Source organism: Pararge aegeria, chromosome 7, assembly GCF_905163445.1.
Source record: "Pararge aegeria chromosome 7, ilParAegt1.1, whole genome shotgun sequence".
NCBI classification, from domain to species: Eukaryota; Metazoa; Arthropoda; class Insecta; order Lepidoptera; family Nymphalidae; genus Pararge; species Pararge aegeria.
The window spans coordinates 19,769,581-19,787,616 of NC_053186.1; the positions used below are offsets into that span (position 1 = coordinate 19,769,581).

General features: G+C 35.4%; 1 protein-coding gene across 1 annotated transcript; it reads right to left on the bottom strand.

Annotated features, from left to right (window-relative positions):
- Positions 1–6,887: 6,887 nt before the first annotated feature.
- On the bottom strand, positions 6,888–17,592 carry LOC120625132 (limulus clotting factor C-like). Its single transcript, XM_039892073.1, has 9 exons — positions 17,144–17,592; positions 14,941–15,114; positions 14,191–14,247; positions 13,349–13,544; positions 12,661–12,770; positions 11,844–12,011; positions 10,439–10,598; positions 9,484–9,524; positions 6,888–7,415 (listed from the first exon to the last, which is right to left on the bottom strand). Exons 1-9 carry the CDS (start codon positions 17,405–17,407, stop codon positions 7,233–7,235), a joined length of 1,353 nt encoding a protein of 450 aa, XP_039748007.1. The 5' UTR covers positions 17,408–17,592; the 3' UTR covers positions 6,888–7,232.
- Between the last annotated feature and the right edge of the window lie 444 nt (positions 17,593–18,036).

Genomic DNA, 18,036 nt, shown 5'->3' on the forward strand with positions numbered 1-18,036 from the left:
ACAAACTAATGTTAGCGTGTTTAGGTTAATGTATATACGAATAATAAACTCAGAAAATTCATTATTAGGTACAGCTGATTTAACAGTTTTTTTTATTCATGTAAAATTTAATATAGATTTTGAATTTTGAAACACAATGCGTTTACTTTCAGCAAACTAAAATACGTATCCTCACATACTGAAACACTGAATATCGAGAATAAAAATTCAAAGCCCTGACTAAAACCAATGGTGCGCAACAATGAATATAAAAATCCCGGAACAAATCAAGGAAATATAAAACATAACTAAATTTTATAAAATCGTTAAAAAATTACTTGATGAAAACTTTTTTATTAAAAATAATAATAATAACTCTGCCTCTCACAAATCTGGTAATATTTAACTTAATCCAACTGTTGCAACAGCTCAGCTTCTAAGCGGCTTCTGCTTATAGGAGAAATGGCAATCCAAACCGGGTTAGAGTCACACAAACAGACAGGCTTTACGTTTTAAAAATGCTTATAGGGCTTCATTAAAATAAATGGATTTAAAATTTATTCACAGCTCTCCACTGCACTAGGGTAGTTTACAAACCTTGGTATCGAACCCTGCCTCACAATAATGCAAAGAAACACATAAATACTAAAAGAAACTGTAATAGAAGTATTTGAAAAGTTTCGATTACTTAGTTGGCTACATTTTTGGGAATTAATTTAAATTATTAGCTTTTAATTTGAATAAATAGAATATAAGTAAATCGTTGTTTTTATCTTATTCGTTCACAATAGCAATTATCGGATAAATGTTTCATTATATAACAAACAAAAGAAATTAATGAATTTGGTTCTTAATATTATGTAAACTTGGTGACAAATGATTATATTATACGTAAAAGCCCGAAAACTTTGTAGTGGTGCGTAGCACTACGCGATGTTTCCGGATCTACGAAGCTACGTACGTAGCGTCTCGCGTCGACTCTCAGACTGAGGAATGCTCAGCTAGTAGAGAGTGAAAACCCTTCTTATATCCAACGAACTATCGTACTAAAGGACTCGTTGCTGAATTATCCTGCTTCACTACTCTTTACTAAAGTTCATCCTTCGTTCGTGATTACGTCTCTTTACTAAACCATTTTTTAATCAATTGCTGAGATCCGATTTAGCTGAAATATGATACCATAGCTGAGCTGAAAAATCTGTGAGCACTTTTGAAAATCTAATCTGTATGTAGAGATATAAGGCTGCTTCCGACCAACCACTTCATTAAAATATTCATAAATATTAACCTTCATGTAGTAAATGAGTTTTACTCAACACAATACAATATTGCTCTGTTAAAAAAATTAAATTGTAAACGGTGGAGATCGGGAAACCTGTCACACAGGATTTTAAGAATCTGAGTCTGTGTCGACGGTCTCAGACGAAGAAGCTACTATTCTATAGTGCTACTGAATTAAAAAAAATATTGAAACGTCAACTATGGTTTTGTGTAGTGAATCTACCACCGGTTCAGAAAGCAGATTCTACCGAAGAGAAGCCAGCAAGAAACACAGCTCTTTTCCAACATCTTTCTACCATTCAATCAATTTTCTATGTTGTACGTGGTAAAAGTGGAGTTGACGGCTTCCAGCAACCTTGCCATTAAGAACCGACAGAACTATTGGACCTATTTTATTGCGTTTATTTTCTTTCTAAGCTAGCGCTATCGATATAGTTCTAAACTAAAATTTAAGAAGTTATGTTTAGCGTTTCAAGGTCATCGACTCATTTCCTAATTGACTAAAGGATTACCAATTTTCCTAGGTAAATTTGTTAATAGTTATTACTAAGGCCAAGATAGGGTATGCGGGATACCCAACCCCTCAGCGACTGACAGCAGATAAAGCATGTTAGGTCATATAAGAATGGTCTCTATAAGATGGTTTTAGGTAGATTAGGATCGTGTTAAAATAGTCTACCTCATGTCAGAGGTCTTTCTTCAAATTTCAGAATATAGCAAAGCCGCTTTTCATCCATTTTTGTGACTCAGGCAAGCTTGACGACCCAATCATGACCTCACTATTATAGTGTGGAAGTTAACTATTACGTATGTAACTATGAAACGGTGAGTATTTCCGCTTCGACGGTTCTGTATATACAAGTGCCAGTTCAATTTTACGCCCTCATGATTTTTTCAGTTTTATAAATCTGAATCTGAAATGAAATATTACGCAGTTACGGTTTTTATTCCAATTCAATTAATTCCTTTATTTAAACAGTCCTCTTTACAGGCATTTTATTTAATATGTTAATTTTAAGAACATATTATATAATTTTGCGAAATATGTATATTTTCTTAAAGTTTCATACGGCAGCCTATGCAATTTTTTTCCAGAATCTACGTCATCCGAGTAAACTTTTGTGTTTTCTTTTGTGTGATGTCTATAGAAGCTAAAAATCCTATAATTGTATTTGCCGCTTCGCGGTGTGACAAAACGTTAAATTCTAAATTGGGGAACAATCGTATAAATGAACGCTCTGTAACATTCCATTGTAATCCGGATCAGAGACATGCAAATCATTTCATCATTTCGTGAACTATACTAGGTTTAGTGTAGTCGGTACATAATTAATTTGTTTATAGCCTAGTGGGTGGGACCCAGTGGCGCGCATAGAGGGGAGTGTTATACATAGTTATATTAATCCAGTTCGAGTTATAAAAACTTACGGGTAGGCTTTTTATAACTCTTACGATGCCTACCCTTAAGTTTTTAATTTAAACTCATACTGGGGATTTCTATCATTTCATGACTTAATCATGGTGCATATATATAAATATACATATATTTTTGCTTATATACCTATATATATACTTAAAGATAATAAACTTATACACAGTATATCGTGTATTATGTAATGTGCATTTTAAGAATTAAATATCACTAGCTTTAATGCTGAAGCAAGATATAGTGAGGAAACCTGCATGCATGAGAGTGAAGAAGGACGTGTGAAGTCCACCAATCCGCATTTTGACAGTGTGGTGGACTACGAAATACTAAACTCAACTTATTCTGACCGCTAGTGGGCCGGTAAAGGGTTGTTGTTGATGATGATATTATATTATCATAATTCCAACCGTTTGACACGGTATGTTTTTAATTTCCATACTTCATAGACTTTTGCCTCTCGTGTCCAGCGGTTCTCTGTAACCCACCAGTTCACGTCTCTCTACTCATTTTGGAAGAGAAGTGAAAAAGTTCTATCATAATCGGTTTAGCTTAGACGTAAACTATACTTTTTCTGTGTTTTATTACACTAATAGTTTGCTCTTGACTGCAATCTTATTTACTACTCGCTCGTTAGGATATAGCAGTAATTTAAACCTTTCCTTACCCCAAACGGGTTCTATGCGACATCGTGCCGGAACAGTAAGTCGCTTAACAGGTCGTTTCTTGGGATTGAAGATCTTTTTTTTTTTTCAAATCGAGTTTTGTGATACCACCTTACCAAATGACCTTCTAGATTTCTTCTATGCCACATCGTTGACCGGTGATTCTTGAGCTGGCAGTTACCTTGAGCAAAGAAATAGTTTGGCCATTCAAAGGGGCAACGCTGCCAGTATCGTAAGCACTATGCCTTGCTGCTGTGGTTTCTAAGGCAGTTTATATTCTATTTAGTTTAAAAATATAAATATTTTAAACCATAAATAACATTAGATTAAGTTAGCTGTTAAAATAAATAATAATACTTATGGCAAATACAAAAAAAACCTGTGCAATTTATTCACACACGGCGGAAGTGTAACTGTTGAAAATAGCCTACGAGAGACTGAGGTTGAGGAAGAGTATTAGAACTATTAGGTTAAATGTAAGGTTTATTATTAAGTTTCCATGATAACTTTTGTATATCATTGTATCTCTTGTTTCGTTACCTACCTTCCTAGAAGAGCGGAGTCTTCTGACACAGGGATAGTAATACAACTCTTAAAAGAAGACTTCAGCGATATATTGACACCACTTTGTCTCTTACCGAAATAAACTTTTCTTTTTTTTAACTACATAGAAATGGTAAAAAAATTTAGAATGTTTTCTATCTCACTCTGTCCTATACATTTATGTGTTTGTTTCTTTTTCTAGATATTATTCGGTTTCCTTGGTAATTTAAATAGGAAAAAAACAGATAAAATAGTAGGTATATTTCAGTCTCATTCTTTGCCGGCTTCATCCTACAAATTTATGTATTTGCGTCTCTTACCTGTCGTTTTTTCTGTTGCATTCGGTTTGAAATCACAACGATTCTAAAGAACTTTCACATCAAAAAAAATTCAAAATTCTTTCCCTTTAAGTAGGGCTAGCTTATAAGCACATTTAAAACGTCAAGTCAAGGCTGTATGTTTGTACTGACTTACCATTATTACACTGCTATAGTATTGTTTTGAAAGTAGTTCTGTGGTTACTTTGTGGAATTACTTACCCAAGTTAGCTGCAATTGATTGCAAATAAAGTAAACAAAAATATTTGATGAACATTCATACCTTTTGGGAATTGTGTTTGAATTTTTACTTTGTTAACGGTTACTTAGTATTGCTCCACGCTGGACAGACTGGTTGGACATCGCAGTAGATGGTAGTAGTAGTACAGAGAACGCTGTGCCCGATATATTTCCTTGGTCGCCTCGTACGACACCCACGGGGAGAAAAGGGGGGGTGAAAACTGTATTCTGATCTGATAATTATTTATGTAAGTACACAATATGATAATATTCACATCAAAGAACAGTATCGCATTTCAAAAATCTTTTTTGATGTAGCGAGCAATTATTTATACACCCTGCATGCCTCCTACACGTTGTTTCCTAATGATTGGGTATTACTTTACAGCATTATCAAAGTGAACATTAAACTTTTTTATTAATTAAAATTATCTGCAAAGAATTCACTATTATCTTAACGGCCGACTGACGCAGTGGTTTGCGACCCTGCTTTCCGAGTCCAAGGCTTTGTTGGTTCGATTCCCACAACTGGAAAATGTTTGTGCGATGAACATTAGCGTTTTTCAGTGACAGGGTGTTTATCTGTATATTGTAAGTATTTATATATGTTATTCATAGAAAAATATTCAAGTCATTTTCGTGCCCGTAACACGCTTACTTTAGGGGTAGGTGGCGATGACATATTGTCGTAGTATATTTATTATTTAATTGCTTAATTGCTTTGGTTCAATTATTATCAGTCGGTTCGCATCAAGGGTCCTGGCCTATCACAGCTGTGCACAGGCCTTTCTCCCATAGCAGAGACAATTTTAGAGCATCGACCCACCACGCTGCCCCAATGCGGTTTGGTGGGTTTTAACTAATATTGTCACAAATTAGTAATAATAACCTCGGACTGAAGGCTTTACGTGCTCTCAGAGGCGCGTGGGTCGTTGCTGTGAATTCTTGAAAAAAATAACCCAAAACCTAACAAGGTTAGACCCAACCCGGAATCCAATCCAATTGTGATCCTTAGTGAAACATGCTAACCACTACACTACGAGGCTGAATCCACTAATAGTCACAATAAAGCCCTATTTACTTTTTGCCCAGGCCCTTGATCATATACGCATCTGTCAGTATATGGTAAGGTACTAAACATAAGCAGTATGCTGCGAGGGTTAACAGCTGCCCCGGATACATACTATCTTTTATTGAGAAACCGAAATGCCGGCATATTGACACATAACTCCTCCCAGCCTATAGGTATAAAAAAGTAAATATTGGAAAACGCGCGTGTACGGAGACATCGAGGGGCCTAAATTGTAGTAAATAACACCCTTTCCCTTTAGTTTTAGTGTTGGCTTACTAGTCTTTATTCAATAGAAGTGAGTTTTTGTTCGACACTAACCAGAGAATTTGCAATTGATGTATTGTTAACGTAACGTAAGGACAAACAAATAAACAAACTTCGCATTTATAATATTAGTTTGTTGGTAACAGTGTTTATTCATTATCATTACCATCATATAAACAGGTCCCACAATGAGGACGGGTTAAGGCCGTTATCGACCACGCCGTGCGGATTGGTGGACTCCACACACCTCTGAGAACATTATGGAAAACTCTAAGGCATGCAGTTTTGTTTTCAGTTGAAGCAAGAGATGTTTTAATTGCTTAAACCGCACAAAGCTTTTAAAAGTTAAAACTGCGTGCTGGGATTCGAACTCTACCCCCTCCAAAGTTAAGTCGAAGTCCTACTCACTGAGCCTTCATTTATTCATTATAGTTAAGATTAATTATTTTATAATTAAGACTAAAATTGAAGTAGCTAGAAGTACCTTTATTAGATATAAAATAGTTCTCTTCAACCGTAGACTTAAGATCCCTTTGCTCATTCGACTCCTGTTTAGTGATTCTATAGATATCTTGCAACAGATAAATATAAATCGATTGAGCTATAACAGGTAGCCTCTTTAAATGTTTCAAGTTATGTGCGTTTTAAGTAAGTACATAAAATATCCTTTCCTTCAACGGCAAACATATAAGTTGGGATTACCTTACACGCCTCCCAAACTATAGTATTTTAGTTCAATCACTGATCAGACTTTGATTTATGCTAAGTACATTCTAAGGGATCTACCCTTTGAAAACCCTTAAAAGCTTTGAGTCCTAGAAACATCGGCTTTTTTCAATTTAAGAAACAAATGTACTGTTAAAAGAATGTTAGAAAGTGTGTGACCTCAAGTGACTCGTCTATTCACCACAGACCAGAGAGAATTCAAATATTAAAAAATTCCCAAATTGACTTGTTCATCTAACAAACAATATAAACACCACACACACATACACGAGGAACTTTCCAAAAAAAAAAAAAAAAAGGAATATCAAGTTTATAACAAAGCCGGTTCTTTTTTTGCCAAAAATTTATTTTTATTCATTGTTGACAGGAACAAGATAGTGGGAATAGCAAAAGATTCATTCCACATTCATGAGGAAAGCCTCCGCGAACCTTACACAGATAGATATTTCATAACAATAAAAAGTGTTTAAAGTAAACAACATTGTTATTTATCAAAATACTTTAAAAATGAAAGCCTAAGATGGGGACAAATTGGTTTTTTACAGTTTTTTTTGTAATAGCTTAAATTAACTAAAACCTAATTAAGTTTATGAATTAGGGAGTTCTAGAAAGGCTGGATTAGCCTGGTTAGTTTTTACACAAGTCTCGTTTTCTCGACACCGACCTATTGTGGGCGACCTTTTCGCGTAAATGGGTCCTATAATGAATAGTTATAATCGTCAGTCATGTAAGTGCACTTCAATCCAATCCAACTGTTTTCCCACATCCGTAAACACTGTGTACTGGTCTGGGTCGCATTCCTTCTTGTTGAGTAGGGCTAGATGGTGGGACACGATGCCCCGGACGTGCCAAGAGCCTGACATGCGCCTACTTCCATCTTGTTGCTCATCTGGGACGAAGATCTGAAATTTTTTTTTTTTCTTTACGGCTAACCTGATTGGTTATCAAGGGGAGGAGTATGACAGTTATCATTCCGTTTATTTGTATTAGCCAACAAGGCCCATAAGAAAACATAAAAATACGATACAAAATAATTATAATTAAATAAGAAAAACAAAATATACACTACATAACAAATATAAAATATAAAGTTATTTGGGAGATCTTTTAAATTTAAATTCTAATCTTAAATTCAAATCTCTAATTCTAATTCAAATCTTTATTTGCGTGATTGTAGGTTAACTTTGATCATATAATAAAACATAACATGTTCCGTGCTACAACCTAAAGGTATAGGTCTACAGATATTTTTAACTTCCTATTTTTGAAATCGGCTGTAGATTTTAAAATAACTTTTTCAATAAGTGTATCTCTAAAAATACCTATTTTGTTTAGGTGTAGTCCTTAAATTTTTATATCTCCTAAAACTCGCGATAACTTCTAACTTAATGTCCGAATATAATGAAATATTTTATCGCTGTATAATAATATTGATGCTAAAACTATTTATTGAAATGAGAATTAATATTGCTATACTAATGTAACCCAGTTTTGTTTCCACCGGCGATTTAATAAAATTTTAGAACACAAAAGCCGCTATTGCGACTTAACTATGCTAGTTACATATATTCCCTCCCGAACAATTATTTACGTAATTATTGCTATAATCGTGTACCACGTACATATTACACGCAAAGTAATATTTTAGGCAAAATTTTGTTACTTTGGGTGGCATTATTGCAATTTTCTCAAAGGATATCCAATTTAAAAAATATATATAGCCTTTGTTAAAATCTGTCCAGCACTTTAGGAGCCTATTGGGTACAAACAAACAAACAATAAGATTATAATATTAGTATAAATACATTAATAAAAAATTGTGAGCCGTCACGGAATGCCTGGTGGATGCGAAACATCGAAATTATTGTGTACAAGTAATAGGCACAAAAGTACAAAATTATGACAGTAACTAAATATGACATGATAAAAAATACTTGATATAACAATTTAATAATTAATTTTCTTCATATACCAAATGTTTTAATTCAAAAATTTCTTTGAAAAGATGACAACTCAAGTATTTTCGTCAACGTATAGAACATGTATTCTATCATGCAGCGTGGCGATGCGTCGTCTTTTACCTTCCGCCTATAAATGTTTCAGATCAAAAAAATTCGCAATGCTCGGCGTCCGTTTTTCTCTACACAAATATATATATATGTAGATACATAAATATATAATAATATATGTAGATAGATATATATATAAGTGATGTTAATCGAGCATAGTTCCCGATAAATAAGCATCGTACCGGAACGCTACAGCTGCGTAGTCTACCAGACCAGAACAGAGGAAATTTAAAAACCATAAATTAATTTTTTCATGAATTCCATTCCATTTTCATGCAGCACTGTTGCAAGGCTCTCTGTCTGGTCTGAAGGGTGTACTCACCAGCATCATTACAAACACAAGCCTCGCACACTACGCTGCAGGTTGGCGGCACGTTGAAGGAGAAGAAGAAGAAGAAACACTTTATTGCACGTATAACATACAGGAAAAGAAACATTAAGGAGTATACAGTACACAATGTAGACATGCAAAGGCGGCCTTATTGCTGCAAGCAATCTCTTACAGGCAACCTTTGTAGATAGGACTTACAGTCAGAGAACGGGATAGTGCCAAGAGTGTTGATAGATATACATAAATACCAAAATGTAAAGATACAAATACATATATAATTTACATAAATATACGTAATATATAAAAATTAAATATACATAATATATATAAATATATAACAAACATAATATATATATATATATAAGAAGATTGTAACGCACAATTAAAAAAAATAATATAAGGAAGTAGTAGTCCTTTAGACGACTATTAAATATCGGAAGGAGGTGTTCCTTGCAGGCCCTGCGAAGTGATGCTCAGTTGTCAGGTGTCTGTTCCGAAGAAGCCGTCACCGTCAGAAGGGCAATCAACTTGGTAACACTCCCACTATGATATAAAGCTTGACAGACTCACGTGGAAACCGCCTCCACTGTCTCCATTGCACGCAGAGGTCCCTGCAAAGGATTTATGAACCAAGTAAAAAAATATGAAGCATGCTATCATTTGACGATGTCCAAATTGTGTATTCAATGTGAAAGATGTTTTTTTAAATCAATTACAAAATTGTTAAGTGCCAATAAACGTTTTCCATTTTTTTTTTTTTTCGTAATCGGTGTAAGACCAGTTGGCTCGACTTCACTTTCGGGGGGCTGAATTCGAACCCCGGCTCGCACCTTTAGCTTTACCATATTGTGTGCGTTTTAAGTGATTAAAATATCACTTTCTTCAACGGAGAAATAAAACATCGTGAGGAAACCTGCACGCCTCAGAGTTTTACATAATGTTCTCAAAGGTGTGCGGAGTCTACCAATCCGCACTCGGCCAGCGTGGTGGACTACGGCCTTACCCCTTCTAATTGTGGGTGGAGACCCGTGCCATGTACTGCCCTCCTTACGATAAGTGCAATAACTATGTTCAATTAATTATGATGTTAAATCACAGTACGACTCACCAAGTATGACTTCTATAGTTACCATAGTGAAATTAATTATAAATAAATAAATAAATAAATATACTACGACAATACATACATCGCCACCTAGCCCCAAAGTAAGCATAGCTTGTGTTATGGGTACTAAGATGACTGATGAATAATTTTATGAATGATATATACATAAATACTTATTTGTGTGGATCTTGAGCAGTAATTTACAAACCACAGCCCCAGTGTATTGTGCCCATACTCAGTAAAAACCGTATGATATTCTCATTATATCAGATACATATGTGTAAAAGTCTGAAGCCCGAAACCCGAGTTATTGCACTTTTCGTAAGCACGGCAGTGTAATGGTTCGGTTGTAGGTGGATATGATGATGATGATTTTTTTTTATTTCATTGAGCACTTGGAGCCCTTGAAGTCGGGTTTACCGTTGTTATGATACCCGGCGCAGAAGCTGTTCATGTGCAAGTAGTATGCGAAGAAGTCCGGGTAGCTCCTGATGCAGACTTCCGCGGACACCATGGGCAGCAAGGCTTGCTGCAACGTGTCTGGAAAGGTGTTGTCGTTTCCGTACCCCCAGCCTACTATCTGTTACAACAGTATTTTATTATACACTAGCTTTCCCCGCGAATTTCATTTCGCCTTAATATTTTTTACATCACAATGTCTTTGTAAAGTACAATACGTACTTACTCCGGATTATTGTAACTCTCCAACGGTCACATCAACCTTTCAACGTTTATAGACAACATGACGTGCGCTGGCAGTTGTGTTTTATAGTAATGAACGGCTAGATGTGTTTAGATTTTAATTTTTTTTTTTTTGATTAATATTATATTTTAATACTTGTTATCCTATTCCAGACTCACAGGAATCAAACTAATTAAAAATAATGAAAATCGGTCCATCCGTTCTCAAGTTATAAATGGTGTAACTAACACGACTTTCTTTTATAAATATAGATATATATACTGTAGTATATATTAATATAATACAGTAATATAATACAGTACAGTATTATATTAAGCTTATTTTTCATAATATTTCATGGATTTCCGCAAAGTAAAGTGCTTCTATCCAAAAGATAAAAAAAAATATATTCGGTATTTTCTAATAATCTTACGTACATACGAAAAATTAAAATTATGATAATGCAGACACAAAATACCACACTTTGTGGCTAGAATAATAGACAAGTAAGGTTTTATACGTTGCCTCGTGAAAATCGATTGGTGTTAGGTAAGTTGTTTGCCTAGAAATCTTCTTTAACTAGTCATGCACATGAGTATTTATGTATATTACTCATTATAGTTACTTAGTACCCATAACACAAGCTAACGTTTACTATATTGTATTTTATTGTTTATATTTAACACATAAATAATTGCACAAATAAAAGTGAAAAAGTTTCGTTTTGAAATTTTGAAAACAAGACCCTTAAAGTGGATAAAATTTCCAGCAAAAATGTTGGGCTTTCGGTCTTTTATCTTCATTATTTAATTTAATTTCAAAGACTAAAATAGGTCTCCGCGGCCATTAACGGTATGAGGGCAACGCCACTTAAAACAGAATATCACGCATTTTTTTATGCCATATTAGTTTAAACATTCAATTTGTAAAAATTACTTCAATTTTAATATTTTTTTAGTTTTAAACCGAAAACTAAATGCTATCCTTTTTTCTTCTTAATTAGTTTACAATTTTTTATGGGCGTTCCAAATTAAAGAGCTTTTTGCACATATTTTTAGGAGCTCGATTTAGTACTTGTTGAGTAGCCCAGAGCCATTTAAGTATCTCGGGAATACACATACAGGTTAAGTATTTGCTACTTACAATGCCTGTAATTGTTTTGTCCTTCAGTCTGTCAGCAGCCCCTCTGTGCCACAGGCACGCCGGCCGTACGAAATCAGTAACGGTCACGTCCTTGTCCAGCTTTAGCAGACCAATGTTGCTTGAAAAGTTTTTAGGGTTGAAATCCTCGTGAATAATAATTTTTTGAACCTAGGAGTTTCAAACAAATAAATAAGTCTATTATGCTAATTTCAGTGTCGCGATTACTATCCAGGATGAACTACTTAAGCGATTTTAACTTTTTATTTAATAAGTTTTTTTTCCCCTTATTAAGAGATAGGATAGTTTATATTTAAATAATTTATAATTGCAATATTATTTTACAGTAAGTTCAATTATTATTCCGCAGCCAAACTAGTGGCAGGGTCTGCCTGTAAAGAAATAAAATCAATTTAGACTCAATAAACATGACATGAGTATTTGAAGGGATGTTATTTTGATAACTTTTGATGAAGTTAGTTATATTGACACCTCTAAGCGATTTCTACGCTACATCGTAGCGGAACGTTCAATCGCTTGGCGGCACATCTTTCGTCGGTAACTAGCCACCGCCGAAACCCTTCGCCAGGTCAGGCCAGCGAAAATTCGAAAATTATATATTTCCAAATTAAACGCGGGACCTCCACTAAGTCACAGCAATCACCGCTGCACCAGGGAGGTCGGCAATAAAGTATAAAGAGCCCTATTAACTACATTCATCGTACTTATAACGCAAGTTTTGGTACGATGCAACACATTATTTAGCGCTTTGCTGCCGATGATGAGAAAATTTGTAAAATAACTCGCGGGAAGTACCTACATTCCTATCTTGGGACTGCTCTTCCTCGGCGTCCAAAGTATATTTTCCAAGTGCCACACTGAACACATCTGGCGAACGTAGTTTTCCTTTGCCAACCATGTGGTGCGCAACTGTAACGGTAAAATTAGTGAGGCAGGCAGTTATATTTAATAATATCGAGCTCTCGTCTATCAAAAGTTACCAAAACTTACATAATATTACACACATATGTATACACAGTCTGGCCATAAATATTGTCACAATCATAGAATTGAGATCAAACAGAACCTCCATTCAGCCATTATTACACGCAGTGCATCGTGTTTAAAAACAGTAAAAACTCTAAGCACACGTCTCACTTCACATCCCCGGAATAGCTCAGACACTTTTCACTTTTTCCCTATTTTATGGTAAACGTTACATTACATTAGATGTAAAATAATTACTGTCAAAATGGAATGAAGTTTATAGCCGCCTGTTTGAAAATACTTCTAAAGTGAATGAGTTTTTGAAGCTTCAATATTTTTCGCGCACACGGTTGTTGTATGTTCTTAGTTGTTGTTTTTTTGATTCTGTGATCACAATAAAAAAAAACATTACATTTGTATTCAGAACCTGTCATTCCCATAATACCAAATAAAGCGATGACAAATTTCGCGACGTAAGGTAATAAATATTTTAGCAACGATCACCGAAGAATTTTATTTACCTGTCATCACCATGTTCTTGGAAATGAGGGTGCCACCTGTTATATACATTTTACGTTTCAATGCTTTTAACCTATAATGAATAGCTGCATGCCACGGCCAGTCTCCAGGCTTCGTCGGGCCGTTCACCAAGGGCTCTGCGTGAACGACTTTAGGTCTTCCGCAGTCGACATTTTTGGATTTCTGGCTTTCAGCAATCTTGATTGAAAATAAGAAAAGTATGGTGACTACTTGGATAGTACGAACATATAGATTCACGTTAAAAGGATAATTATGAATACTGGACACTTTACAACGATGTACCTAAACAAGTTATGTACTGTCGGATTGCACTTACGAGTACATCTCCCCTTTCATTTAAAATGATATTTAAAATGAAAGGTGAGATGATACTATTACCGCGTTTTTACCCGCGCGTACACTCACAGGTACTGAATACCATCTTTGTAACAAATTTAAAGTTCTTATTTATACAGTTATCCTCATTATTAATAACTAATTAGCGGCCCACTGCAAGGTTCTCCCCCCCAGAATGAATAGGGTTTAGGCAGTCGTCAACCAAAGTAACACTAGCCAAGTGCGGATTGGTAGACTTTACATCCCTTCTAGAATAATATGGTGAACTCACAGGCATTACAGGTTTCCTCACGGTGTTTTCCTTTATCGTTAAAGCATGTGATTTAATAATTTCTTGAAAAACACATAGCTTGGAAAAGAGGAACATGCAGCGTTTCAAACTTTGTCTCGTAAAAGTTCAGCCGAGTCCAACTCCACTTAGAGTCCACTTAGCTATCTCGCCTCTATTTCTCTATGATCGTCTATGTGATATAATCCGTATACTTACCCACTGATATTCCCCAGACATACTTCCAATATCAGCTGCATACTGATAAAGGTATCCCTGTAAATAAAAAAAAATACCGAACTGTTTGAGTTATCGGTGGGTTTGGAGGATTAGAAAATTAGAAAAAAAAATACTATATACCCCCGGGTATATAGTATTTTTTTTTAATGAAATATCATTAACCTTGAGTATGAGTTAACACGGTGTAATAAATAATATTACTTTAAAGTAATGGTCTGTTGACTTGAGACCTCATTTGTCTTCCACATTCTCAACGTAACACCCTCTTAACCATAATTTCAACCGTAGAAATACACGTCAAAAAATTAATTTCGTACGCCATAGCCTCGTTTATTCCCATTAGTTTGAATTCCAATTCTATAAAGAATAAAATACCCTGCTAAAAACCTGACCTGATAGCCCAGTTTCATTTCTATCAGTTCAATGGTTTTTTGATAAATAACAAATGAATAAACTCCTTTCCATTTTTTTTAAATTTAAGAAATTAAAAAAGTAACACCTACAAACAAATTGTATGAATCTTCATTAATGTAAAGACCTATCACAGGCACGTGCTCGTTAAGCGGTTTAGCGATCATATAAATATGTTTTTATTATTTCGAGGTGATGGTGATAACTACATCCGTTAACTCAAACCTAAAGCTCTTGTCTGAGCAGAGCCGACAACAAACTTAGCCGGGTAATTTTTTTGTTATTACTATCTTACAGTGAAAATCACTGAACACTTACCACATCAGAGGCATCGCAATAATTCACACCATTGATACTGAGAGCAGTCAAATAGGGTGTAAGTCCTGGTGTGCTTCCCTTCACTATGAAACTAAGGCCTGTTAGTTGCTTGAACAGGCGAAGTGTGAAGCTTTCGCCAGAATTCAAAGAAATCCTTGAGAATTTCTTCTCTTCCTTAAACATAAAGCGGAATACGAAGACTCCAGTGTAAAAATAATAAAAATCAGTCGTTCACATCCTGAAATAGTAGATTATGAATTAATTAATGTTACATTGCATTTTACAGTCGAGCCAGTATTAGGCGCATGAGCTAAAAGCGAATGCGCTAAGAAAGCCCACAGTGTAACAAGCTATGTACTATACGCGTTTCATACGTCGATTTTCATCACACTTGCGAGACAAAAAACAGAATAAACATTAAAAAAAATTTTTTCATAACACGAAAACGAAACGATATTCAAAAACTAAGTCCATCTGCATGTATATAACTTGCAGTGAGGTACAAAATAAACTTAATCGGGTCATCCCTATGCCTATCCCTTTCCCTACTAATATTATAAATGTCAATGTAAGTTTGTTTGTTACGCTTTCACGCAAAAACTACGTAACCAATCCTCATGAAACTTTGTACACATATTCTTAGAAGTGTTAGAAGTAATATAGGATACTTTTTATCCTGACATTAAGCTCGGTTCCTTTGGGAGAGGGGATGAAAGTGCTTGACAATTTTACACCATAACTCCGACAAATTATAACCGATTTAAATAATTATTTTTGTACTATAGAGGTTGTAATATGTGTTTAATTTTGCCCAAACTGTGTTGATCTGATGAATGTGGTTGGAGACAGAGGACAGAACTCCTCAGCGGACAGCAGCAAACCCCTCATTTGAGGCTTAGCGATACTGAAGACTTTAATATTTTTTAGAACTACAACTAAATTGAATGCCACATCAAAAATCAAAATCAAACGCAGTCGAAGTCGCGGGCAACAGCTAGTTATATATAAAACACAAGTACGGTAATTTGAAATAAAACACGCGTATCTAATATCTTGTATTCTGATCCATAAATCAATGTGATAAGGTCCACTTTGTTCTGCCAAAACCAAATTATCGATGCAAGTTGCAATTTCACACTAAATCTTTTGATAATGCAGTCTTACATACAGAAATACAGAACATTGTACCACTCAAAAAGAACCCTCCGTGGCACTTTTGGGACACAGGTTACGCGGCAGGTTAGATCTTTTACGACCGAATACCAGAGATGTCATTCGCGATAAACAATCAAGTCAAGAAGAACGTCGCGGTGGCTCATTGCGAGAAATGAGCACTGGAGACCGGGTTCTGGTCCGGAACTATAATAATAATTTAGTAAAATGGAAGGAAGGTGTAGTGTTGGATAGAACCGGTCCCGTCTCCTATGTTGTCAAAACAGACGATGACAATCGTACTAGTAGAAGACACGTTGATCAAATACTTGACAAAAATTATAAAAAATCTAGGTATACTTTAACAGGCATGGTGGATAATGAAAACTCGGGAGAAAGAGAGATGAATGATGAAGCGTTCAAAAGTTTCGATAATTCTGTTGTCGGTTCGTCTCCTGTAACAGATACAGAAAATCAGCTAGTAAAGGCACCTTCACCTTCTCAAGCGATTCCCAATACGAATAGTCCTCTTCGTATGGCATTAAGACCGCGGGTCAAAAAGATGATGAAATTGTAATTAATTAAGTGATGTAAATATTTAGTTTTTTTTTATTGGCTTTAATGTAAATCCAATAGTTAAATTTGGAGAAGAGCAGTGTAATGTAGGTAGTTTAATAATTAGCCCGCACTTCATTATGTTGTTCTACCAATAAACCATTCTGCGATAGTCCGTCGTTTTATTAAGTACATTACAGATGGTAGCAGGCAAACCTGTTAGTTGTAAATTCCTAATTGACACAATCTCTCCGGAGTCGAGCAACAGGCGGTCGAAACGACCCGGTAGTTCGTAGGATGCAAATTTGTACCATGCAAATTTACACTCTAGTCGTAGAATGTAAATTTTTATTGTACAAATTTACCTACGAAGTGGTACACCTAAGAAAATTAAGAACTCGATAAGTGGAAAGTCCACTTATAACCACAATGAGCCAGCGAGGTACAACGTACAAAAAAACGAGGTAAATCCACATTCCGGTATAAAACCACTTACCGATCTGACTGTGAGGATGACCTTGACCTCTGAATCAAACGAGAACTTCGTGACGCTGTCCGCGGGGAAGGTTTCATTTATGTACACGTAGTAGCGGCTGCTGTCCTTCGGCGACAGGCCGGGCTCTAGCCACACTACCACCTCCTTCGTGTTCTTGCAAGGGTACGCACAAGTTAGTGGCAGGGTATCCAGTGGCGTCCAGGTAATATTGCCACTCGCCACTATCACTATGAATGTACAGAGAGTTACCACAATTTTAATCATTATATCTTCCCACTGATGCCGAATGCTCACAGACTTTTATAGACACAAAACCTAAACACTAGCAGAATGCCTTCACTTTTAAGTCAAAATTCGTTTTAAAATATAAAAAAAACTGTAAAAGTATTGTAAATATTAAATTGAATCCGGTTTCTTGGATACGAGGAAAACGTGTTGGCGACCGAGCATCACAAAAGTCGCAGTTAATATGGAATAACTATCACAATGACTGTATGTAGATAACTTAAAACTATTTGCTAGTGTAGCTAGCTCACACGTGTAGTTCCATACACCTTTGAGAACATTATGGAGAATATTCAGACATGCAGGTTTCCTCACAATGTTTTCCTTAACCGTTGCAACAAGTGAATTTTACATAGCTAAAATCCACACAACAGAAAAGTTAGAGGTGTCTAATGGGATTAAAACTCGGACCCCCGAAAATTAAGTGCAAGTCGGTCAAAACCCTTCACATTGTGGACGGATGATGATGATGACATTTAATCTACTTTTATATATACCTATCTAAACATATGTTACTGTAAGGTAGCTGTCACAAATGCTGCTCTCAAGAATTTCTGTATATCATTATTAAAAACTCATTATTCTTATGTCATGTCGACGGTTCGTCC